Raw genomic sequence first — 23,345 nt, 5'->3', positions numbered from 1 at the left:
CCACTGTATATATATATATATATATATGATAGTTATTTATATAATAACAATATAACAAATAAATTAATCAATAAATGTTATATTTTATTAAAATTTCATTTGGATTTAAATGATATGCTAATTATTACATTTTATGATGTGTGTGTGCGTTTTCTATTTTAATGGATTTTAAAATGTAATTTTTTCTTGTCATGGCAAAGATTAATTTTCATTATTCCGGTCTTCAGTGTCACATGATCCTTCAAAAGCATTCTAATATGCTGATTTAGTTTAGGAAACATTTCTTCTTATTATTATCAATTTTGAAAGCAGTTATGCTGCTTAATATTTTTTTGTGATGCTATTTCAGTTGGTGACTGATACCAACTGAAACTGTGATGCATTTTCTGATTCTTTGATAAATAATTAAAACACAGCATTTATTTGAAATATAAATCTTTTTAACATTAGAAATGTCTTTACTGTCCCTTTTGATTAATTTAAAGGGGTCATATGATGCGATTTCAAGTTTTCCTTTCTCTTTGGAGTGTTACAAGCTGATTGTGCATAGATAAGATCCCTGAAGTTGCAAAGACTAAAGTCTCAAAACCAAAGAGATATTCTTTATCAAAGTTAAGACTCTGCCACGCCCCCCTAAAACGGCTCGTTCTAACACGCCCCCACATATCTACCTCACTATGTGGAAATATTAGCATAATGCCGCCCAAATGTGCACGTCTTTAAAAAAAGCCTCATATGACCCCTTTAATACATCCTTTCAGAATAAAAGTATTAATTTGTTAAAAAAAAAGAAATTTATTGTAATGTGGATTTAATTGTACAGTAAGACCAGGAACATGCTTTTAAAAATAAATTTGGTTAATTCTAATTTATGTTGACTATAATACTATTCATGCACTAAGTCCATGTTTTTTCTGTCTCTGTCCCTTTCTCTTTTTCCTGACTCTTTCTATTTTAGGATGTGTTTGGATGCAAGGGACCCTTACTGTGGTTGGGACCGAAAGCAGCGCCGTTGCACCACCATAGAGGACAGCTCCAACATGAGCCAGTGGTTCCAGAACATCACTGCCTGCCCGGTAAGGACCAGTCATTTAAAGAGTCTGCCTCACTCACAGCCTCATGTATGACTGATGTTTCGACACGTGTCTGTCGTCTCCATAGTGCTCTGACAGTCTCCCTCTGCAGCTTTGAAATCTGTGTTGCGTGAAAGGTGCTATGCCACATGATTGATAACATCACTTGAGGCAGCTGCTTTGTGGTCATTATTTTTTAGGACTGAGATTCTCCATGCAACCAACCTTCAAATTCACACGTTTTTTTCTCATTTATTCCAGCTGAGGAACCAAACCACAGATGGTGCGTACGGACCCTGGGCTCCATGGCAACCCTGCAGCCACAATGACGGCGAAGGCACCAGCACATGTCTCTGCAGATCACGGGCATGCGATAGTCCGCCATCTCGCTGCGGAGGTAAAAACTGCGAGGGGCCGACCATTGAGGTGTCCAACTGTTCAAGGCAAGTAAAAAGTTTTTCCTTAAAGGAATAGTTAAACCAAATAATTAAAATTCAGTTATTGCATTTCTACGATCTGTTTTTTTTTCCGTCTGCCCGCCATCCTGCATCTAAGGTGCTGAAACTGAATTGTGTTTTTACCAGAAGTGGCAGTTCTCTCATCACGCAAGATTCGCTGCAGGAACCAAGCACTTTAGCAAATTGAGAACGTTTCCCGATCAAAATTCCTTACCAAACCTGTCCTCTTTCTCTTCCATCACGTCACATTAGCCTGGCAGTGTTGCCGGAAAAAAAAAAAGAAAGTATTTCTATATCCCAAATGAGAAAATGGGTTTGTACCCATCACTTCTTGCCAAGGTTCACTGATGCTCTCTGTTTTTTCTTTCTTTCTTTTTTCTGCAGGAATGGAGGTTGGACACCCTGGTCGTCCTGGGGCCAGTGCAGCACAAGCTGTGAGATTGGGTTTGAAGTCCGCCAGCGATCCTGTAACAATCCTTCGCCCAGGCATGGCGGCCGAGTGTGTGTGGGGCAAAGCAGAGAACAGAGGTAAGAAAATAGTTTTTTTTTCTTTTCTTGCACATATAAATGTAAAAATCAAGACCTGAAACATGATACTAAAATAACACTGGTGTAAGTGCATTTTAAGTGCAAGTTAAATTTAAAATCATTATAATCCAATAATCTTCCGCTCAACTGAAGCTGTCAAATGTGATGCCTATAGTGTAGGTTGGACGTCAGTAAAAACAAATGCCAGGTTCACAAGTATCTCATAACCAAATGCAATGTTGTCAAACCTGTGGCAATTTTTCTTATAATATGACCCCTTTATACATTTCTCAGTTTTATCAACTCAGAGCAGGCCTGACTTAAACTCATGATATGAGTAAAACACATTTTTTTATGCTCACCAGATTCTGCAATGAGAAGTTATCGTGCCCTCAGCCCATCTTTTGGTCATCATGGTCGCCCTGGTCCAAGTGCAGCTCAGAGTGTGGGGGAGGGGTGCACTCTCGCTCCAGGAACTGTGAGAATGGAAATAGCTGTCCAGGATGTGCGCTGGTACGTACACCTTAAGTACACACACGCTTTAGCCTTGAAGCCTCCTGCACGACTGTGATAACCAAGCAGCTCCTCTCCCAGAAAGATATGTGTGATGTACTGTAAAAATGGAGCTCATTTGTGATTCAGGAGAGACTGAGTGGACTAGACAAATCAAATACACAACACACTGTTTCATTTTGAAGATTTATGCAGTTCTGAGACTGTCACTTACATTAAGCTGATCGTCTATACAGCCTGCCAATGGCCTTGTAGTTATTTACATTCATCACCTTCAAAATGAAAATGAAATAAAACATGCCTATGAAGAGACTAAAAATAAACCTCGGTGAAATATTCACTGGAGTGAATGTCCAGGAAAGTGTTATACACTTTAAATGATTTTATGACTTATTTTATGTTAACAACAAACCATGTTATGGCATCGTGCAGTTCAGTTCAGTAATTGGTATTCTTAGCATGGCCAGAATCCATTACACAAAATCCATTGTACATCTCTGCCAAAAAGCATGCATACTTGTAGAAAAATCCATGGGCCTATAGAATTTGTTTGTTATATTTGTTTATATCTTTCATACATTATATGCTGTAATGCATCTTTCTATACAACAAAATATCAGGACAAATCAAAATAGCATTCAGCTTCCTAAAATGCTCTCTAAAATGCTCTTTTGCTCTTACATTTTAAATCGGACAGATTTCTTTGCTCTCCAATTCTCTTAAGAGCTGCAATTAATTCAAATTTAATCGACTTAATTAGGACTCAAATTAACGTTCCTTGCAAAGAACTATAACACCCCCTTGGGTGTCTAGCAAGGAGCCATTAAATTTTATTAACTGTTCACAGTGATGGCTCAAGAATGAGCTTCACGTGCATCTTAAGAGGTGATGTAATGTCCCCTGTGCATGAGGAATAAGCAACTGGATGGTGTCCTCTCTTTGCCAATCTTACTCATTGCAGGAGTACCAGGCATGTAATCTGGAGTCCTGTCCAGAGGTGCGCCGAAACACCCCATGGACCCCTTGGGTGCCGGTGAATATAACCCAGGGAGGGGCACGGCAAGAGCAAAGAGTTCGCTACATCTGCCGGGCCCAACTGGCTGACCCTCATGAGCTTCAACTGGGCAAGCGTAAAGTTGAGACACGCTTCTGCCCCAATGACGGGACGGTAACCTGTGAAACAGACTGTGAGTGTATAGATCCTTTTTCCTAATGCACACCCACACCTAAATGAACAGATCTGACTGAGCTAGCCGATACTGCTGGCTCGATGACAGTTCAGGGTCACAGTTCAGCCCTTGCCCACTTTGCGCATGTCGGGCGTCACATTGATTAACTGTATCTTCCTGTCTGAACTCGGGGGAGGTCAACCACTTGAGGTGCACATGGAATGCATTAGAGACAAGGGAGTGTCAGAATTCACCTTGTGCAGGTTGCTGTGACCAGAATGTTTTTTTTGTCAGAGATGCTGTAAAACACATCATGACATTGGTAGTTTTTTTTTATAGTAACCTTGAATTACACAGGAAAAGGCCACTCCTTAAAATAACACACTCGGAGAGTGCTGCAGTGATGACGTATTTTAGTAGGCCAAACCGGAAACAATGGGATTTTTCCATTGGACTTTTGAAACATTGCAGAAATTAAGGTCTGTGACCAACAAAAGTCTATGATTCTTACACATTTTGTTCATCACGATAATCTTTACGAATGAACACAACTTTTATGAATTTTGAAGCCTAAATACAATCGCCAGAAGTAAAAAGCTAAACGTAAGTGTAAGGGAAACAGGTAAATTTAGCTCAAAGGGAATCATTTAAGATTTTAAAGGGAATTTGGACAGAATCGGAAGTTCAGTCTTGGGAAGCCAGTGATTGGGCATTGGCTGATGACGCAGAGCTGTGGTCTGGTTAAAGTTTTAGATGGCACTCGAGGTCGGACTCGGAGATGCGGCGTTAGGCAAAACTTAACTCGAAACACGAAACTCTCAACGTAAAATAAACTAAAGTAAAGAAATAGAAGTAAAGTTTGACGAGACTAGGTGCGTTTCTCCTCATGGTTTTGGAGGAGCTGGCGTATAAGCCAGAGCACGCTCAAAGAGCGCAAAAGGTGATGACTGGTGACAAAAAAGGGCGGAAGAGAGAAGTTTGATGGTGTCCTGAGTATTTAAACTGGGCTTTTGGACACCTCCCAAATGGTGTTTTGACCAATTAGACGCTGTCATTGCTAGGGGTGTTGTATATTTCTCCTCTCAATTCATAAATCAAATGTTATCTTATCAGTCACATGGTCCGAGTTTTTCCCGCTCTTGCAGAGTATAATTTTGGACATGATTTCTATAACAAGAATATGATACATTTAACAAAGAATTGATTTGAAGAAACGTTTCAAGCAAGAAGATTCAAACACACATACTAAACATGAATGTGATCCTATAAACTATTCAATAGTTATTCAAAATACATACACAATAAATTATTAAGACCTGATAGTCTGATGTGTGGGTTACATACATGATATGTAGTTATGCATAGAAATGATTAGTTGCTCACAAGTCCTTTTAGTGTCATTTAGATGCATATTTACATGGAAATGCCGTTTCTGTGCCATTCTCTGAACATAAGGACATGTTCTGTGAAGACCAGAGGTTAAGAGGTCTCTCATAAGGAATTTCAGTCTGTTCTCTGTCGTCGAGGTGGGGGAAGTCAATCTAAAGAGCTTGTGATTGCTATCACTGTTTTCCATGTGATGGTCACGCTGTGCATCTCTTTGACCATTAATCTTGATAATTGACAATCTCCTTGGAATTGTCAATAAGTGTTCTTTTGTTTAAATGCTGTGAGCTACTCAAAGCTGCTAGTTGGTTCAGGCTTGTGGCGCCAGGATCTGATTTACGAACATCCTGTGTCTTGGGCCTCTGTGGAATTCAGCTCCTCGTGTTTCAACTGTTCTTTATCAAATCTTAAATGGTCTGATTCGGTCTGATACCCTACATAAGCAATAAACAAACTATACCATGGTCTCTTGACTTTAACGTCATGCCCATTAAGCTTCCAAAAACTATGCAGTTATAAACCCAATGAGGCTGTAAAAATGGACTAGTGAGTTGAGTAATTTCTGGTTCACCGTGATGACATTTAATGTTCCCAACAACTTCTGTCGTCCCATTTAGCCACTTGTTAGCAAACATATTTTTCTAAAATATCACAAGAGGGTATTACTGGTGTATTTCATTGTAGGATAAATATGAAAATATCTTGAGCTTGTGTTAATCACAGACCTTGTTTCAGGCATTTAACCCAGAGTCCATTTATTGACTTATGGACGATGGGCCCGGATGTGCTAATATACTAACACTCTTCCTGGTTTTGACCAACAAAAATACATCATCCCTGCAGCACTCTTTACATAAAACGACTAAATGGCTGTTCACACCTAGAACAAACAGCTGTAAAGATAACTAATTATTATTTAATAATAACTACATTAGGTGGATTCTGGATCATCAAAACCGTGTCAGTAGGCTGTGATAATAATAATAATAATAATAATAATAATAATAATTCAATGATAAAAGAAAAGTACTGACAATAACTGGCAAATTTGTAACATGCAATGTATGTTCTACAGCACTAGTTGAGGAGCTTCTCAAGACGCCTGGTGTGCGACTGACAGGCTCTGGCTGGTCATCGTGGGACATGTGGTCAGCTTGCACTCAGGACTGTGCCAAAGGCTACCGCACTCGCAAACGCACCTGCACCAGTGCAGAGGGCAAAAGCGTTCCCACTGCCTGCCGGGGCTCTCCAGTAGAATATCAGGACTGCAATCCTCAGCCGTGTCAAGGTAACACACACCCTCAGAAACATGCGTGTAAACACAAGCACACTCCACACGCACATTTACATATGTGCACACAAATAAGCACATGAATAGACTCCCACATATGCTCATAATGAAGGTAGTTGCTTATCATGCAAAAGCCTCTGTTTCCATTAGAGTGTGTGAAGTATATTACTGATTTCATTAGCTAATGGAATTCTGAAGCCCCATAGGGACCTGCTGTGGTCAAATTAAGAGGTTTCACCATAATTCCAAACAGACATGAACTCAAGGATAAATCAAATACTCTTTTCTGGTTTAGAAATCACAAGATCAAATGAAATTTCCAGTTAACACCATAAGGTGAAGTGTGCAATGAAATTGCATCAAACCGAATTGCTAAAATTCTTATATTTAATGGAAAAAAATACAACAACAACTAATTCGCCTGCCACTGAGTTGCTTATTTTCTGTAGGTGAACAGGGAGTTGGTATTTGGTTGCTAAGATGTTTTCAGAGTAATTTTTAGCACATTGCTATAGAATTTGATTGATAGGGTGTTTGGGGATGCTAACTGACAGTTTAAGGATGCTAGCAGACAGTTTGGGGATGTTAACAGAGTTTCAGGATGCTAATAGACAGTTTAAAGGTGCTAAAATATTTTTTTTCTCCAGGTTTAACAGTCCTCTTTGGCTCAAACAAACAGGGCCTTGTTTTGAAAGTGCTAATACTTCACCTTTAAAGGATCACACTGCAAATTATCTGACCAATCACCCTGGAAGTTCCCAGCAGATGGTTTTGTGTCTTTCTTTAGACATATTGACAGCCACTTGCCAATGCATTGTCTACTCTAAACACTCTCTGAGTGTGACAAATGAACAGCCACAATATTTGCTGTGCTGTTTTACAATCAGGCAGAAAGGGAAAATAGGATTGAAATAACAAAGCGGAAGGGGGTAGGGCACATGGATTCAAACACATTACTGACATCAGCCAACCATTTTAATCATTGTTTTGACCTCAGATGTGCACTCCAATCCAACGCCCAGCTCCCAACTCCCTCGGTGTGCGAGGTTGCTGGACTGTGATTGCGATCAGTCTACCTTCACACTTCAGTCGTGCCCCAGTACACGCATGCTAATCCACTGAAGTTAAACAGTACTTTCTAGTGCAGAGAGAAGTAGACACCCCTAACCTTCTCCTCCATCGGTCTGATGAGACGTCAAGAGGATGGTGGCAGGGCCTGTTAAAGTGAGAGGAAACTGCACAACAGCAATGATTCTATTCTGGTCAGTTTAAGGTGGTAGCTGTGATTTGAAACATGATAGCTGGTTTCTAGATGGTAGATCATCTACAAACAAGTTGGTTATACCAGCTTTAGGTAGTCAAGCTGGTTTTTGGAACATGGTGACCAGCTTGGAACAGCTAGATATCGGTCACCAGCTTAATCTGGATTTTCCAGCGGGATAAACAAAGAAATGGAGGTGAACAGTCTCGAGTGTTCGTTCAGGAGCTTTGTGGGTCAAATAAAGCTGTTTGAGACTCCAAATGCGACATTCTGCCCTGAACTCCGAATGTCTGGATCACCATCACATCTCATAACAGATGTCTGCTTGCCTTGTCTGGCTTGTGGGAATTTCCAATCATGTCCGTTTTTTTGGATTGTTTTGTGTTTGCCTGTTTGATTGATGCTGTTTTATGTTTGTGTTCGGTACATTGTGTTTGCATCCGCCGCTCTGTCTTTTTTGTTTGCGCTGCATTTGGGTCTGCTTATCTGATGCTTGGATGATTGTGTCCCCCTCCTTGCCTGATTGTTTTGTGTTTGTTTTGTATGTCGTATTTGTTTGTACGTGTTTGGTCTGTGCAGTTAACGGTGCCTGGTCTTGCTGGTCATCATGGTCGCAGTGCTCAGTGCCCTGTGGAGGTGGGCACTACCAACGAACACGCACATGCACCAACCCCGTCCCTGGCAATGGAGGGGACATCTGCATCGGCTTGCACACAGAGGAGGCTCTTTGCAACACGTACACCTGTGATGGTAAGATCAGTTCCAATCCAGATCCACGAATGGGGTGAAACTATGCTTTAAGTGAAATGTGCTACAAAAAACTCAAGGCTCTCCAAATTGAGCTCTACCTCTGTCTGTAAGCACAAGATACAGTTGGTTTTCAATGTGTCATCTGTTCATCAACACCCATTATTATCACCTTTCAGAAACATGCAGTTTCTGTAGAAGCTTGTTTCCACTATGGAATAAAAATAATATATAAAGGGTAAATTTATATATAAAATAATAAAGGGTAAATTTTTTTACCCTTACAATTCTTTTTTTTCTCACAATTGCAAGTCTGTGTCTTACAATTCTGACTTGTTCTCACAATTGAGTTTATATCTTGCAATAAGCTCATAATTGTGAGTTTACATCGATTCTGTTTTGTTGTTGTTATTGTTTAACAGCGTTTTTCGGTAAAATTTTTTGTTTAATTAAAAGGCAGTTATAAATTTTTATGAGTTTTTTCTTGCAATTGCGAGTTTATATCTCACAATTCTCTCAATTATTTTCTCAGAATTTTCTCAAAACGTCTGAATTGTAAGATAAAAACTTAGAATTGCAAGGAAAAGAATTGTGAGATAAAAAGTTGCAATGACCTTTATTTATTTATTTATATATTTATTTTAAAGGGTTAGTTCACCCAAAAATTACTCACCCTCGTGTTCTTCGGAACACATTTTAGGATATTTTTTATGAAATCTGAGGGCTCTCTGACCCTCCCATAGACAGCAAGGAAACTACCATGTTCAAGGTCCAGAAAAGTACCAAGATGATCGACAAAGTAGTCCATGTGACATCAGTGGTTCAACTGTAAAGTTACGAAAATAAGCAAAGAAAACAAAAATAACGACTATATTCCACATTCATCCACATCGTCTCTATTGCGTCACTTTGGATGCGCGTTCACGACAGTACCATGACGCGAGTGTGTGGCGGCTCCGGCGCTGACCCATATCTGGCGTGATGACCTTGCTGTCTATGGGAGGGTCAGAGAGCCCTCAGATTTCATCAAAAATATCTTAAATTGTGTTCCGAAGATGAACGAAGGTCTTACGGGTTTGGAACAACATGAGGGTGAGTAATTAATGACAGAATTTTCATTTTTGGGTGAACTAACCCTTTAATAAAATGCAATTGAGACTTTTTATTGAAACTTACATTTTTTTATTGAAACTGGTCAACTGAGGAAATTGTGCTGGTTAAGCTAGTTAAATGGATAGTTCACTCAATGACAATTCTATCATAAATTACTCCCTTGTGCCACGCTAAAACTGCATGACTGTATGGAACAGATATTTTTAAAACTCTCAGCATTTGTCGCCATAAGTGAAACATTTTCTTTTGTGTTCAGCAGGAGAAAGTCAGTGATAGTGAGTTCATAAATGATTACCGAATTAAAATTTTTCAGGTGAACTATGCCTTTTAGAAGCCTTGTGAGCACACCATCATCCACAACACAACATATGCTGGTCTTTTAACAGGATAGTTTATGACTGACTGATTATCATTGCATTGAAGGAATGATTTCAGACCTTTCAATCACCAGAAGCACATTCTTCAGATTCTGAGAGTGGCTTCTGGGGTCCTCCAGGCTACAGATGGTACCATATGTGAGCTGCATGCTTATAGAAGTGTGCTGTGTGCAAGCAGACTGTGGCAGTGCAAAGCTTTCTTGTCACATTCTGCTGCCATCACTTTAAAAATCAGCTGTCCCTTTAAGACAAAACGAAAATATTTATGAAGAATGGATCATGTAAAGCCCTGTAGCTTATACTAATACTGCCTTTTGGCTCTCTGATTAACACCTCAAATCCATGATGTTGATGGTCCTGTGTTTAATTATCGATCAAATAAAATTAAATTCCTTTAAAAATATTAAGAGCAAATTCAAAATGTAAAACATCCCATATCTGTCATTTACAAGGTTCCATTACAGTTTGGATTCTGCCTTAAATGTGTGACCCTGGACCACAAAACCAGTCTTAAGTCGCTGGGTTATATTTGTAGCAATACCCAAAAATATGGGACAAAATTATTGATTTTTCTTTTATGCCAAAAATCATTAGGACATTAAGTAAAGATCATGTTACATAAAGATATGTTGTAAATTTCCTACTGTAAATATAAAAACTTAATTTTTGATTAGTAATATGCATTGCTAAGACTTCATTTGGACAACTTTAAAGGCGATTTTCTCAATATTTGGATTTTTTTGCACCCTCAGATTCCAGATTTTAAAATAGTTGTATCTCGGCCAAATATAGTCCTATCCTAACAAACCATACATCAATGGAAAGCTTATTTATTCAGCTTTGTATAAATCTCAATTCCAGTGACTGGTTTTGTGGTCCAGAGTCACATATTCTTCATGACATATTGTTTGCTTAAGAAAAATAAATGAAGATTGATGTAGCAGTTATAGAGGCTGCCTCTCATCATTAACAGTGGATCTGCATTTTCTGAAATGCTACGATATTCTCTGGCACTAGTTGCTACTGATATTAAAGTCTTTTGGATCCTTGATTCAAACATTTGGCCCCTGTTGGCCCCCTTCATGAATGACAAATTTGTTAGGTTCTGGGAGAGTTATAAGACTGCGTATGGTCTAGACAAGCATCTGAAAAGCTGAAACATGAAAGGAATGTGTCTGTTTACAGATTGGATTTTCCCAGCAAACAAATACATTCTAAATCAAAGTTTCTTTTTGGTACACTTGCTCTGAGACTGTGGGCTAAGACTGTGAATATTTTTGCCTCCTCGTGTGACTCTTGCTGTGTTTGTTTCATGTGCGTGGGTGGGCCGTTGAGTCGGAAGCACTCGGGTTAGATTGACATCTGAACTGTGAGGATGGCCAAAATTGGAGCGCTCCATTTAAAGGGGACATCGGATCAAATTTTCACTTTTTTTTTTCTTTTTTGCATTTAGTTAGGTTTCTGGCGTGTCTGCCAGCTCAGAAGAGTTGAAAAGTAAACACCCAACCAGTTTGTTATGTGCTGTCTGAGTCTGAAACTGCCATCCAGTAAGCTGTTTCAATTTGCAGCCGGTTTCTACGTCAATAGTTAATAAGACCACCTCCGAGCCATATACAGAGTCCAAGGCAGCAATTCACATGTCTTTTGTCGACACGCCCCATTGAAGCGAGGGCTGACGTTAGCAGTAGCTCATTATCTTTTAAAGAGGCATGCACTGAAACGTGTCACTGTGAACGGAGCTGGTTTTGACAAGGTAAAAAGGGTGTTGTTTTACATGACCATTGAGGAATTTTAACCAAAGTATGTTAGACATTTCATGAAGACCCTAAAGAATCATGTCAACTTCTGGAAAATGGGCATCCGATGTCCCCTTTAAAGGGAGAGTTCACCCCCAAAAAATTCTCATCATATACTCACTGTTGTTTCAAACCTTTCATTCTTCTTTGCACCAACAAAAGCTGCAATTTTAAATAATCTACTGATTTCTCTTATGCAATTACTATAAATGTGGACTTAAGTTAATATTTCAATAATTTAACAATACAGTTGCATATTTATGGTTCTCTGATAATTAAATTATTAATATTAGTTTTAACAATTTTTTTTGTTTTATTATATTAGCTTTAACTCTATAAATATTACTATTGTAAATTACAATTACTGCAAAATAAATCATAATTATTATATTATAATTGTAATTATAACACATTTATTTTAAGTTACATTACTTATGTTAATGTCTTAAGTACTTCACTTCTACACATTCAAACCCTCAAGCTTATAAAATTTAAAATCCTTGAGCTTTTATTTGATGGAATACTGCTGAAATGCTGTAAACGTCTGTCCACAAACATTTTGGAAATTATGCAAATATAAATAAAGAGAACCTAGGACACATTGCATTCTCACATGCACATTTAACTCCCATCACATGCAAAGATGGAGTTTGTGAGAAGCAACATTTTCTAATTATATTGTTACATTATATTTGATGATTATTTAAATTGCAGACTTTAATTTGATAATTGCTCAAAGCTATATCGCAATTGCTGTTTATTTCCGATTATTTGTGCAGCCCTATTTATCTATTTTAATTTTCCATTTAATTGTATTTTTTTAGCTTTTCATCAACTCACAAACTGTTATGGAAACCTTGACTTAGAATTTAGTGCAAGTCATTTGAAGCATTATTAAACTTTTAAATGCTGTTTTATTATATCTAATTTTGGTGCTTGACAGAGGAAAGTCACAGAGGTTTAGGAATGATGACAGAATGTTCATTTTGGGGTGAACTGTTTCTTTAAATCCTGTGTTTATGCCTGTGTCTTTGTGCAGGTGGGTGGATGGCCTGGTCATTGTGGTCTGAGTGCGATGACTCGGGCCTGCAGCTGCGCAGTCGAGTGTGCGGGGCTCAGTCCACACCATGTGTGGGAAACGGCTCTCAGCAACGAGACTGCAATGAGATCCCAGGTGAGAGAGAGCTATATATAAACACACACGCATATATTCACACGGCATCCAACTGTTCCATTATGAAGCAAAGCTTTTCCCAATTGCAATGTTACTCTTATTACATAAACATACACTTTTAAACCCTGTCAACCTCACTGTTGTTTTTAATAGATTAGATGTAATAGGTTTACATGCACTTATTCATTACTCTGGCTGGTGGAGTGGTAGTGTTCAAAGTGAAGAACTGAACGCACCCAGCCTGCGAGAACACGAGTTGTCGGAGCAGAATACCAAGTGAATCAGGCACTCTAATTAATATTAATGTTATGCCACAAGGCAGCCTCACATCCAATTTCTCTCCAATTTTGGAAAACGGGTTCTAAATCCTGAGGTGTCTTAGATGGTGAGGAGATCAAGGAGAATTGTGCATCTCAATCAAACCCCCCCCCCCATATTACCCATCTCTGCTCTTTGTGGAGATTTCAGATAGAGCTTGAAAAGCATGACTCTGGGTGGTAATAGAGAATCTTAGACTAAAAAATTCCATCGAAATGCAGCTCATTACTTCAACCACAATGGAATATTTACTCTGAATAAGTGTTTAAAATTTAATTTTGCAAAATAGCTTGCAACTATTTTTACTGACATTAACCGTTCATTCTCAAATACATGCAATATTTGAATATGTAATGGAAGTAATAATTTCATCACTTTCATGGGACCCGGCTGACAGGCTTTGATGTGATTTTCTGTACTTTATCACTGCGTCCCTGCTCATCCCTCAGGTATAAAACAGGAGACTTCCTCACCACCACCACCATCGCCCCACTTCCAGGAAGTTTGCCTTTGAAAGGAGAGAGTAGAGTGGGATAAGATGGGGAGTGATTGATGTTTTGGCTGTAATTCAGCAAAGGGAGGCAAAACAAGGGAGCATGTAATGACCTGTTCACAGGACTTTTTCTAGCATCAGCCTGCTTCATTTTTAAATTGTTGGTTTATGGTTATATTGTTGGTCACCTCCCAAAATTGAGCAACAGAAAAGACAAAAAAAGCATGTAATTCTGCATAATATAAAATAAGTAAGCCTATTAGCTTTTAAAAGGATGTTTCATGTCTTTTGATGTTGACATCAAGGCTGCACATCTATTTGATAAAGATATGAATAATTTTGCAAATTGTTGGGCCTATGCAGTTCATGTGATATTGATACAATTTTTCTATACTTTTATATTATATAAAAAAAATCTGCTATTATTTTTAGTCAACACTTCATGTCTAAAGTAAAATGTATATTTACATTTATGCATTTGACAGTTTGACAATTTTATCCAAAGAGACTTGCATTGCATTCAGGGAATATGTTCATGCGTTCCCTGGAAAGCAACCCCATGACACTGGCGTTACTGCTGCCATGCTCTACTGCTTGAGCTACAGGAATTTAGATTTTGAAGCAAAACTTCTTGACAGCCACTGCTCTAGATGAATGTCGGTGACTGTTCTGATCTCATCTCAAACCATGATTGTTGTGTTTTTAAGATGCTGTGTCAATTTGAAAGATGTTTGGCATCAGTACAAGACGTTCAGAAAGACCCTTGCAAGAGCTCATCCTGTGTGAACAGCCACTAACTATACATTTCTTTCTCTTCACAGCCATTCTACCGGCATCTAGCTATGAGAAGGACCAGCAGTGTGGGGGTAAGTGCTTTGACCGATATGTTTGTATGCTGTTCACCGCATGTTAGCATGTACTTATGCACGCACACTCTCGTGAATGCTCAAAAACATGTAGCAATGTGCTGCTTGTGTGTCATGTTTCATGTCAGCTCCTTTTCATTCCGAACTCAGGCAGAAATGGAATCGCTAAGCAGGTTTAAGTAAGTGAACTTCATAATTCACACTGCTGATCTTCAGTTTTCCATGTGTCGTGCTCCATGGCGCTTGTGGCTCTCCCATGCAGAGGTGCTGCCTTTCCAGTGCATGCACCAGATGAAAAATACATGAGGGAGCACAGCGGTGCTTTTTAGGTTGCGGATCCAAGCCACATCAGGCGATGACTGCTCTCAGAGGTGGCACCGCAGAGCCAATTTGGTGTTTCTCCAGGTGGCAGCACATATTACCCATCGTGCTCCAGCAGTGGTGCTCTCCTGAGTGATCGTTGTCCAATTAGAGCAGTTCATGGTGGGGTATGGTGTTCATTCTCCTCAATCACATTTCGCACTCATTATGGGTCAGACCGGCAGGACGCCCGGTCCGTCACATCGACCAGCTAATCACAGCACTGTCCCTCGGTACTGCATCATTCAGCCAGACACTTTGAAACACCTGCCTACCGCTGGTTGATGGCTACGAACATGTAGCGTTAATGGAGAGGGATGCAATGGTGCTGTATCGCTCCGATTCTACTGACAAGAATGACTATATTGTCTCATTATATGAAAAAGCATTTTCAGTCAAATGTCTGGATGAAAATGACAACATATTACAGTTATTTGCAGACAAATGGTTACCGTAATGTTGTTTTCTCTTGTTTTCCCAGGGTTCACTCTGCTTCACCTGATAGCTACAGGCGTGTCGTGCTTCCTGGGTGCCGGTCTGCTGTCCTTCCTGGTGTATGTGTACTGTCAGCGGTTCCACAAGCCCTCGCAGGAGTCTGCAGTCATCCACCCCACCACTCCCAACCACCTCAACTACAAGGGCAACACCACACCAAAGAATGAGAAATACACACCCATGGAGTTCAAGGTCAGTGTTGACACCATATTCGCAAAAAAATTTAATAAAAATCTCATAATACTGTTTTATGCAGTGAAAAGGGTTTAGTATGTTGTTGTTGTTAACATAAATTAAGTTTTATTTAGCAAGGATGCATTAAATTGACCAAAAATGGTTATTTTATCATCAAAGAATTCTGAAAAAAGGTCAAATGTGCTACAAGAATACTGCACTCTCCTTGATACTGTAGCTGAATGCATAATAAAAAATATAAAAAATTATATATATATGCTTAATGAACACTCAAAAGGCAAGGATTTTTAGAACTTGGGGAATAGCGGTCATTGTAATTCTGCAGAGATCTGTCCAGATTCTGTGTGAGCATGAAGATGAGTTTCTAATATATGCCGACTTGGAATCTGTGACCTTGGAATTCCACAAAGCTCAGTGGATTTTGGCAGATTGCACATCCTGATTGTATTTATTTATTTTGGCAACTTTCAGCGTTTAACATCTCTGTTTTACACATTTTACTATATTCAAATCTATTTCGCAGATGTTAGGCTCGTCAGGATGCTCAATCAGATTAATGTCTCGATAGCACCAGTGTTTACACTTTTTGTGGGAATATGCCTACAAATGCCTTTTATATAGTCTCTGCATATTAAGCTGTGAGTATTTTTCTTTTACATTTCCCCACAGATGAGCTATCAGAAAAAGTTGCGAGCAGTCAAGTAACCAATAACCACATGCTCATTTGTTTTGTCTGAAATGAGCATCACTAGATAACTGATAGTTTGGAGATTACCGCTGGTTTCACTCTCCCCACGGCCGCTTGTTTAGCCGCCTCTTCCTGGCACACACTCTGTCTTTATTAATGGGCTCCATTAGGCTGTTTAAGCAGCAGCCACTCAGTGGACTCCCACAGCTGGTTGTGACTGATCGTCAAGCTCATCCAATTAGTTTGGCTCGGCTCGCTCTCCCTCCACCTCGTGTCCTTGCTGTGACACCTGCGCGAGCCTTTTGCCACTTTTTCCATCGATCTTCTGCATGACCACTACTCACTCGAAACTCATTATGAGACTTGTGCAATACAAGTGGATCGAGAAAGAAGTGGCCACTGCAAAAGGCAGCCGCTCTAGTCTCTCTCTGTCCATGTATTCCCAGGGCATGTCGGTGCGCAGATGGCTGTGTGATATTAACCGTGTGACACGGAGGCTCTCTGATTGATGGCTCTTTGAATAAGCATCCGTTGAGAGCCACATCGTAAATCAGGATGAATATTCCGATTGCGCACAGGGAACGGTTTGTCGAAAGCCTGCTAAAAATACCACAGTTAGGAAGATGTAATTTGGTATCGTAATAGCAGACAAACATTCCCTTCACTTGTCACTCATTGACTCTTGGATAAAAAAGCAATTTCATCGGTCTCGTTCAGCCTGAAAATGGAGATCTCAGCCTCTTTGTAAAGCTATTGTTTGCCAGGTATTGAAAACTATAATTGTTGCACAGCAGTTCTCAGCTACGGTGAGTCACTCAAATCAATCTTGTATATTTCATAGCTTCACTCCCCCAGTAACTGAGCTACAGCTTTTTTAGAGCTAGACAAATGATTTCTCGAGAGCTCTACATTTCATACACATACACGCTACTTTCATCCATGACCCTGAGTTCACCACTTTTAAATTAAAACGTTTATCAACTGTGGTCTCCATTCAGTAGTGCCTTACATATTTAAAGGTGCAGTATGTCATATCTGCTCCACTAGTACCACCAAACAGATTCGCGATTTCTCGATTTCGATCTATTGTGGCGATAGGGTTGCTATACAGTTGCTAGTGTGCTCTGAAAGTTACATGTATTCAAAATGTTGCTGTGTGGTTGCTGTGGAGTACTAAGTGGTTTTATCTTAAGTAGTAGATATGCGGTTTTTAGAGTGTTCTGAGTCAATTTTAGCATTTTTCTAGGGTTCTTTAATGCTTTGACACAATCAGTATTGTATAAAGTGCTATACAAACAAAGGTGACTTGACTTGTTCTGCGGGGGGGTTTGTGTGTGTGTGTGTGTTGCTATAAGGGTTGCTAGGGTGGTTTGAAGGCTTTTTTTGTTTTTTGTTTTGCTGTGTGGTTGTTGTGGCGGTCTGACCCTTATTAAAATTGACGATGGTTTTATTATAGTAAAAATGTAGTAACCATAGTTTTTTGGCTGATTGATTACTATTTGAATTGCCACAGTTTTACTAAAATTTTAATACCACAATTAAACTATGGTTAGGGTAGCTAAACCATAGTTAATTTGTGGTTACCATGGTTTAACTACAAGAACCAGTTTTATTTTTTCGTGTGTGTTCTATGTTGTTTTAATATGTTGCCATTCGGTTTCTGGTGTGTTCGGAGTGATTTTTTGCATGTTGTTAGGATCTTCTAAAGTGATTTTAGCATGTTGTTGTGTGGTTGCTAGGGGGTTCTTTGAGATTTTTAACGTATTTCTATGCAAATTGGTGTTCTGAGTGGTTTTTACATGCTGCTATTTGTTTGCTTGGGTGCTCTGAGTGGTTTTTAAAATGTTGCTGTGTGGTTGCTGTCTTTGGTGTTCTTTAGCGTGTTACTATGCTTGGGTGCTTTGTATGGATTTTAACACGTTGCAGTTGCTGGAATGTTCTAAGTGGTTTTAACATGTTGTTTTGTGGTTTTTAGAGTTACAGCATGTTGTTAGTGTGTTCTTCGGTGATTTTTGACATCTTGCTTGAGTGTTGTTGTTGTTGTGCATTTGCTGGTGAGTTTTAAGTGGTTTTAACATGTTGCTGTGTGGTTTCTACAGTATTCTGAGTGATTTTTAGCACATTATGTTGTTCTTCCATGGTTTTTAGCATGTTTCTAGAGAATCCTGAGTGTTTTTTTAGCATGTTGCCATGCAGTTGCTATGTTGTTCAAATCAAAAGATCCCGTTCAAAGGTCATTGATATACTGGTCCTTAGATGTGGCTCGGGTCTCTCCTTCATTGTAAGACTTTGGGATTTACAAACTCCTGCCATTGGTTGAGACAATATTTGAGCTGCTCAAACATGCTAGTGGTGCAGATATTACACCCTGTACTTTTAAGGAACTAGCTGGATAAGAGTTTACATGTGTTAAGCTGAAGTGTTTCCTGAAGGTGTGAAATCTTGCTGTGTGCTTTCAACATTCTCATATTCTGTTCTTTTAGTTCTCAAGGTCACAAGAGGTTTGCAGACTGTGAGATCAGTGGTGTTTCATCTCAGCGATTGATGGATAGTTGTTTGCCTCTCAGCTCATCTAACACTCCTTTATTTGTTTTTGTCCACAGACTCTGAATAAGAACAATTTGCTGCCAGATGAGAGGACCAACTACTTCCCTTCACCGCTTCAGCAGACGAACGTGTACACCACCACATACTACCCCACAGCGCTGGGCAAATATGACTACCGGGCAGACTCCTCACCGTCTCCTTGCAGAACCTATAACCACAGCTGAGGCACGTGTCCCATCCGTAGCTTTATCACCATGGTGACAAGGCTGCTCCGTACATCTCCTAAAACCCTCCACTTTCCCCACCCACACACTCTGCACCCGATGAGGTGCTTGTTCCAACATTCCAGCTGATTTTTTCCCTAAGATCTCTTCCCTGACGACCGGGTCACCTAAGTCCATGCCTTACGGTGTCCAATGAGGGGAAAGTCCAGTGATTCAAACAGCACTTTTTAAAGATTGTGTAGCTACACTGACTTTGATAAACTGGTGTCTTGATTGATCGCTGCAGAACTCCTGTTACTGGAAAGAGGTTTTGCTGAAGCTCAAGGTGGGAAGACAAAATTGTGCTGGCATCCCGTACCACTCCAACAATATCCATTACAGGAAATGCAATCTGCCACACTGTGGCAGTTCTTTTTGAAACTACAGAAGAAGAATAGACGGACACCAGACAAAAGAGAGCAATCAATGGTGACATTATTAGGTTTGGTCAGAACGGCGGAATTGTGTTACCTTTGGATGTAAATGTAAGGATGTCCCACTGACTTCCAACCTTTGAGGGACAAATCTCTGTCAAAAGAGGATGGGTTGCAAGATCAATGCATCTCCTGGGTGAATCGTTCGGAACCAAGCTGCAGAAAAAAGAACAGCTTAAAATAGGATGCTATTCAGAATGGACTCTTATCAGAACTGAAACAGATTTTCAGCACGTTAAAAGGCCAGAAGAATGCGTCATTATTTCCCTGAAAAGTCGAAATGCCTTTTTTACTTGCGAATGCATGGGAATCGAGGAATATTGCACCAACATGGAATATGCTTAGGTCAGAAGCAAACATGCTCTGCTCTGTTACTGTAAGTCCCGGTGGTCATATTAAATATGACTGGGTTCAAACTGAGACGGACTATATTTTATTATGAAAAAATGTAGGAAATATTGATAGCTTGGCACTTGTTTTATACGGTTATTTTAAAGAGGGAATTATTCAGCTGTTATAGTAAATAGATGGACGATAGAGTTTATTTAAGATATGAGTACAAACATTGACGGAGCTATACTGAACATATTTTTTCTTATTGTTTCCAGATGGTATATTCCTAACCATCATCACATTCATCAGAGATATGAGCGAAGGCGTACACTCTTATATGAGCATCATATATTCATAAAATTGCCCAGAGAGTCAACTCATGCAGAAATGATCAATGGATCACTGTCTTTTTCACATCAAACAATATCTAAAAAATGAATCTTTGTGCAGCACTATGTGCCTAACTCAGATGTTATTTTGCCCGTGTGTTGACATGCTTCCCAGCGGCATCACGCCCACATTCCAGATGCAACTCTCCAGTTATCGATAAAAACGATTCAGGAATGGCAACTGTCACCGGTATCTAGTATTTATGGTATGCTTGGTTTCTAAAGGGCATTGAAAACTAAACTAAGATATTTTATCATGCTCGTCTAATGAATGCTAAGCCAGCCATGCTTTCAGCTAAGCACGAGTACATGGGTTGTAAATAAGTGATGTCCCACAGCGAAAAAAAGTAATGCCATGCAAAGAATAGTATAATGTACATGTATATTGTAAAGCTAACACTGTTTTTTAAACGCCTTATAGTTGTAAAATAATATGTGCAGCAGCTGTGTAAATATACCAACCGTAGGGATTGTGTGGGGATGGAGCCTGTCAGCGACAAGAGTTTGACTGCAATAGAGAGACCATCTCGTGGACCAACCCTGATCGATAACATCAAAGATTATTCATTAGAGTCCCCACAAAACTATTTACAGAGAATTTGTTTTTATTCATCTGTTCATAATTCATATGAATTGATTTTTGCCGTTCACATGACAAGGTTCACAAAATTAACATGAATTAAGTTGCTTCAATATCATATTCAAATACAGTCTTAAATTGTTTTGATGCTGTTTGATCCTGTTCAAATTATTTAATAGCGTTCATGATTTTTTTGGGGGCTATCTTAAAGATATGTTTGCATACCAACCCTTTTCTTTGAAGAAAAAAAAATCTACAGAGTCAAAAAAAATCTGAGAGTATTACTGAAAATGAAATGTTCCTATTTTCCATTTTATTAATTACATTTTTATTGTCAATTTTCTCTCTCTCTCTCTCTCTATATATATATATATATCTTAAATAGATGCTCACATACCAAGCCTTTTCATTGAAAAAAAACTAAAATCCAGAAAAGTTTATCAATAATTTTTTTAAATAGCAAATTATATTATCAACATAATTTGAGTACAAAGTGAAAATGTTTTTCCAAATTTACCTGAAGTTACTCCCAGATTTTAATATGTATATTGCTACGTTAAAGATATGCTCGCGTACCAAGCCTTTTCATTGAAAAAGATCTACAGAGCCCAAAAATCTGAGAGCATTACTGAAAATGTTCCTATTTTGCATTTTAATAATTACATTTTTATTGCATATATATATATATATATATATATAAAATATTCAGAAAAAAATTTTTTTTTAATTGAAAATTATATTATCAACATAATTTGAGTGAAAATTATAATTGAATTTTTTTTCTATATACTTTTTTTAAAATCTGAAAATGTTATTTCCGATTTACCTGAAGTAACTCCCAGATTTTAAATGCCTTTCAAAAGGCATATGGACTCCACTGTACGCATGAAAAGCAATCAAGAATAAGCAAAACTCTTAGCTCATAGTTAAAAGGTCAAACTAAATCCCCACATTCACTCCCGTGTGCCTGCCCAGATAATATATGTTGGTCAAGTGCGGCTGCTCTGTGTAAATCGGGTTTGAAAGTAGTATCTCTGCTATTGAACACGCATAAAGCTGGATTACGCAATGAGGTGCTCCATCCCTGCAAGGCTTGGTGCCCTTCTATGCAACTGACCTGGTGGTTTGATATGCGATGTAGACTGTAATCACTGCCTTTTAGACACTGTGAATTTTTGGTACTCTATATTTTTGTATATTGTACATTGTAAAAGATAATAAACCTTGATGCCAACCTAGTCTAACTTAAGCTGTTTTGTCCTTTCCCAACTACTCCCACACTCCATCAATCTAGGTCACCCCCTGTCTCCCGCAGAGTGAAAGGTAAGCGTTTTCAAATTGTCATGTTTTTCAATCCAATGTCAGGATGGTTATCATACACTCCTATTTGTATGTGTAGGGATTTGTTTGGCAGGCTGAGGTAAATTGGACCTAAATCCTGACAACACGCACGTTTTCCCTTCACACAATCCCTCCTCTGAGAGAAAAATGGATGTTGGTCTTTGACATGATACAGTGTTTGCCCTTTTCACTCAAGACCTGATGGCATAAATATTGAAGTTGGGATGGCTATACATGATTTACCCAGTGAGTGTGAGGAGCTCATTCACTGCAAGTCTATCTCATTTTTAAAGAAGACGGTCTAGAGCTGAAAAGAACTGGCTTTAAAATTAAGTCTCTTTTTAAATGGGTGTTTAGATTATCAATAATTTTAACGTATTGCATTTGCTCCATTCAGTCAAAGGAATAGTTCACCCAAAAACAAATTCTGTCATTTTTCTGTTCACCCTCATGTTGTTTCAAACCTGACTTACTTTCTTCTCTGGAACACAAAAGTAGTAGTATTTTAATTACAGTACAGGCTGCTCTTGTCCATGAAGTTACAATGAACTGGAGCTTTGAAGTCGTTTACAAAAAAAACAAGAAAAGTGTAGTCCTTCCAACTAATGTGCTATATTCCTAGCCTTGATATTCATATTCCTACTGAAAATATTAACCTCCAGTTCCACTGTGGTTGGCTGTAATACTCGAGTCCGGACTCGAGACATTTTTCTATGCTCTCGGACTTGTCTCGGACTCGTTGGTGTTTGACTCGGACTTGTCTCGGACTTGGTCATTGGACTCGCCAAATGTTCTCGTTGGTCTCGACCGAGTCCAGCAATATGCTTTTTTTTCTCCTTCAAAACAAAACCACATTTGCATGTCGCGCCTGAAAACGCCGTTTTCTCCTTCTTTCCAAAGCACTCTGTAGCTTGCGCTCCCATGGCATCTGCCGGTGCTAAGCAACTATGACCTGCGCTCTCCATGAAGACGCAAAAGTTTCAGCAAAGGATAAATGGATTTCCAGCACTAAAAATCCCTTGCAGCAGCTCTGCTACTAAATTTATTTTAAAAAATGGCTATCCATTTTTTTCAGCTGTTTCTCCATCTTGGCTTAGCTTTCAATTTTGTTACGGGAAAGGATGAAGCTGATTGGTTGATTCTTGTCACATGACATA

General features: G+C 39.0%; 1 protein-coding gene across 3 annotated transcripts in view; it reads left to right on the top strand.

The window, feature by feature from the left end:
* LOC107596063 (semaphorin-5B-like) overlaps positions 1-20,842 on the top strand; it is a 33,085-nt gene extending 12,243 nt beyond the window's left edge. The window contains exons 4-15 of one of the 3 annotated variants that reach the window (XR_001610331.1): positions 959-1,076; positions 1,335-1,516; positions 1,916-2,059; positions 2,425-2,572; positions 3,534-3,759; positions 6,203-6,415; positions 8,259-8,429; positions 12,752-12,886; positions 14,519-14,563; positions 15,405-15,610; positions 18,905-19,921; positions 20,154-20,166. Coding sequence is in view for 2 of the 3 variants with exons in the window: in XM_016286671.1 (XP_016142157.1) it covers positions 959-1,076; positions 1,335-1,516; positions 1,916-2,059; positions 2,425-2,572; positions 3,534-3,759; positions 6,203-6,415; positions 8,259-8,429; positions 12,752-12,886; positions 14,519-14,563; positions 15,405-15,610; positions 18,905-19,072 (1,756 nt within the window). In the remaining variant the exon portion in view is untranslated. Of the gene's footprint in view, positions 1-958; positions 1,077-1,334; positions 1,517-1,915; positions 2,060-2,424; positions 2,573-3,533; positions 3,760-6,202; positions 6,416-8,258; positions 8,430-12,751; positions 12,887-14,518; positions 14,564-15,404; positions 15,611-18,904 lie in introns of all 3 variants that reach the window. The other 2 variants (XM_016286671.1, XM_016286672.1) reach the window with 2 other exon arrangements.
* Positions 20,843-23,345: the final 2,503 nt, after the last annotated feature.

This window comes from Sinocyclocheilus grahami, unplaced genomic scaffold, assembly GCF_001515645.1.
Source record: "Sinocyclocheilus grahami isolate Dianchi unplaced genomic scaffold, SAMN03320097.WGS_v1.1 scaffold214.1, whole genome shotgun sequence".
Classification (NCBI taxonomy): domain Eukaryota; kingdom Metazoa; phylum Chordata; class Actinopteri; order Cypriniformes; family Cyprinidae; genus Sinocyclocheilus; species Sinocyclocheilus grahami.
Note: the sequence above shows the minus strand (reverse complement) of the source record. Positions and strands in the feature narration are given on the sequence as shown.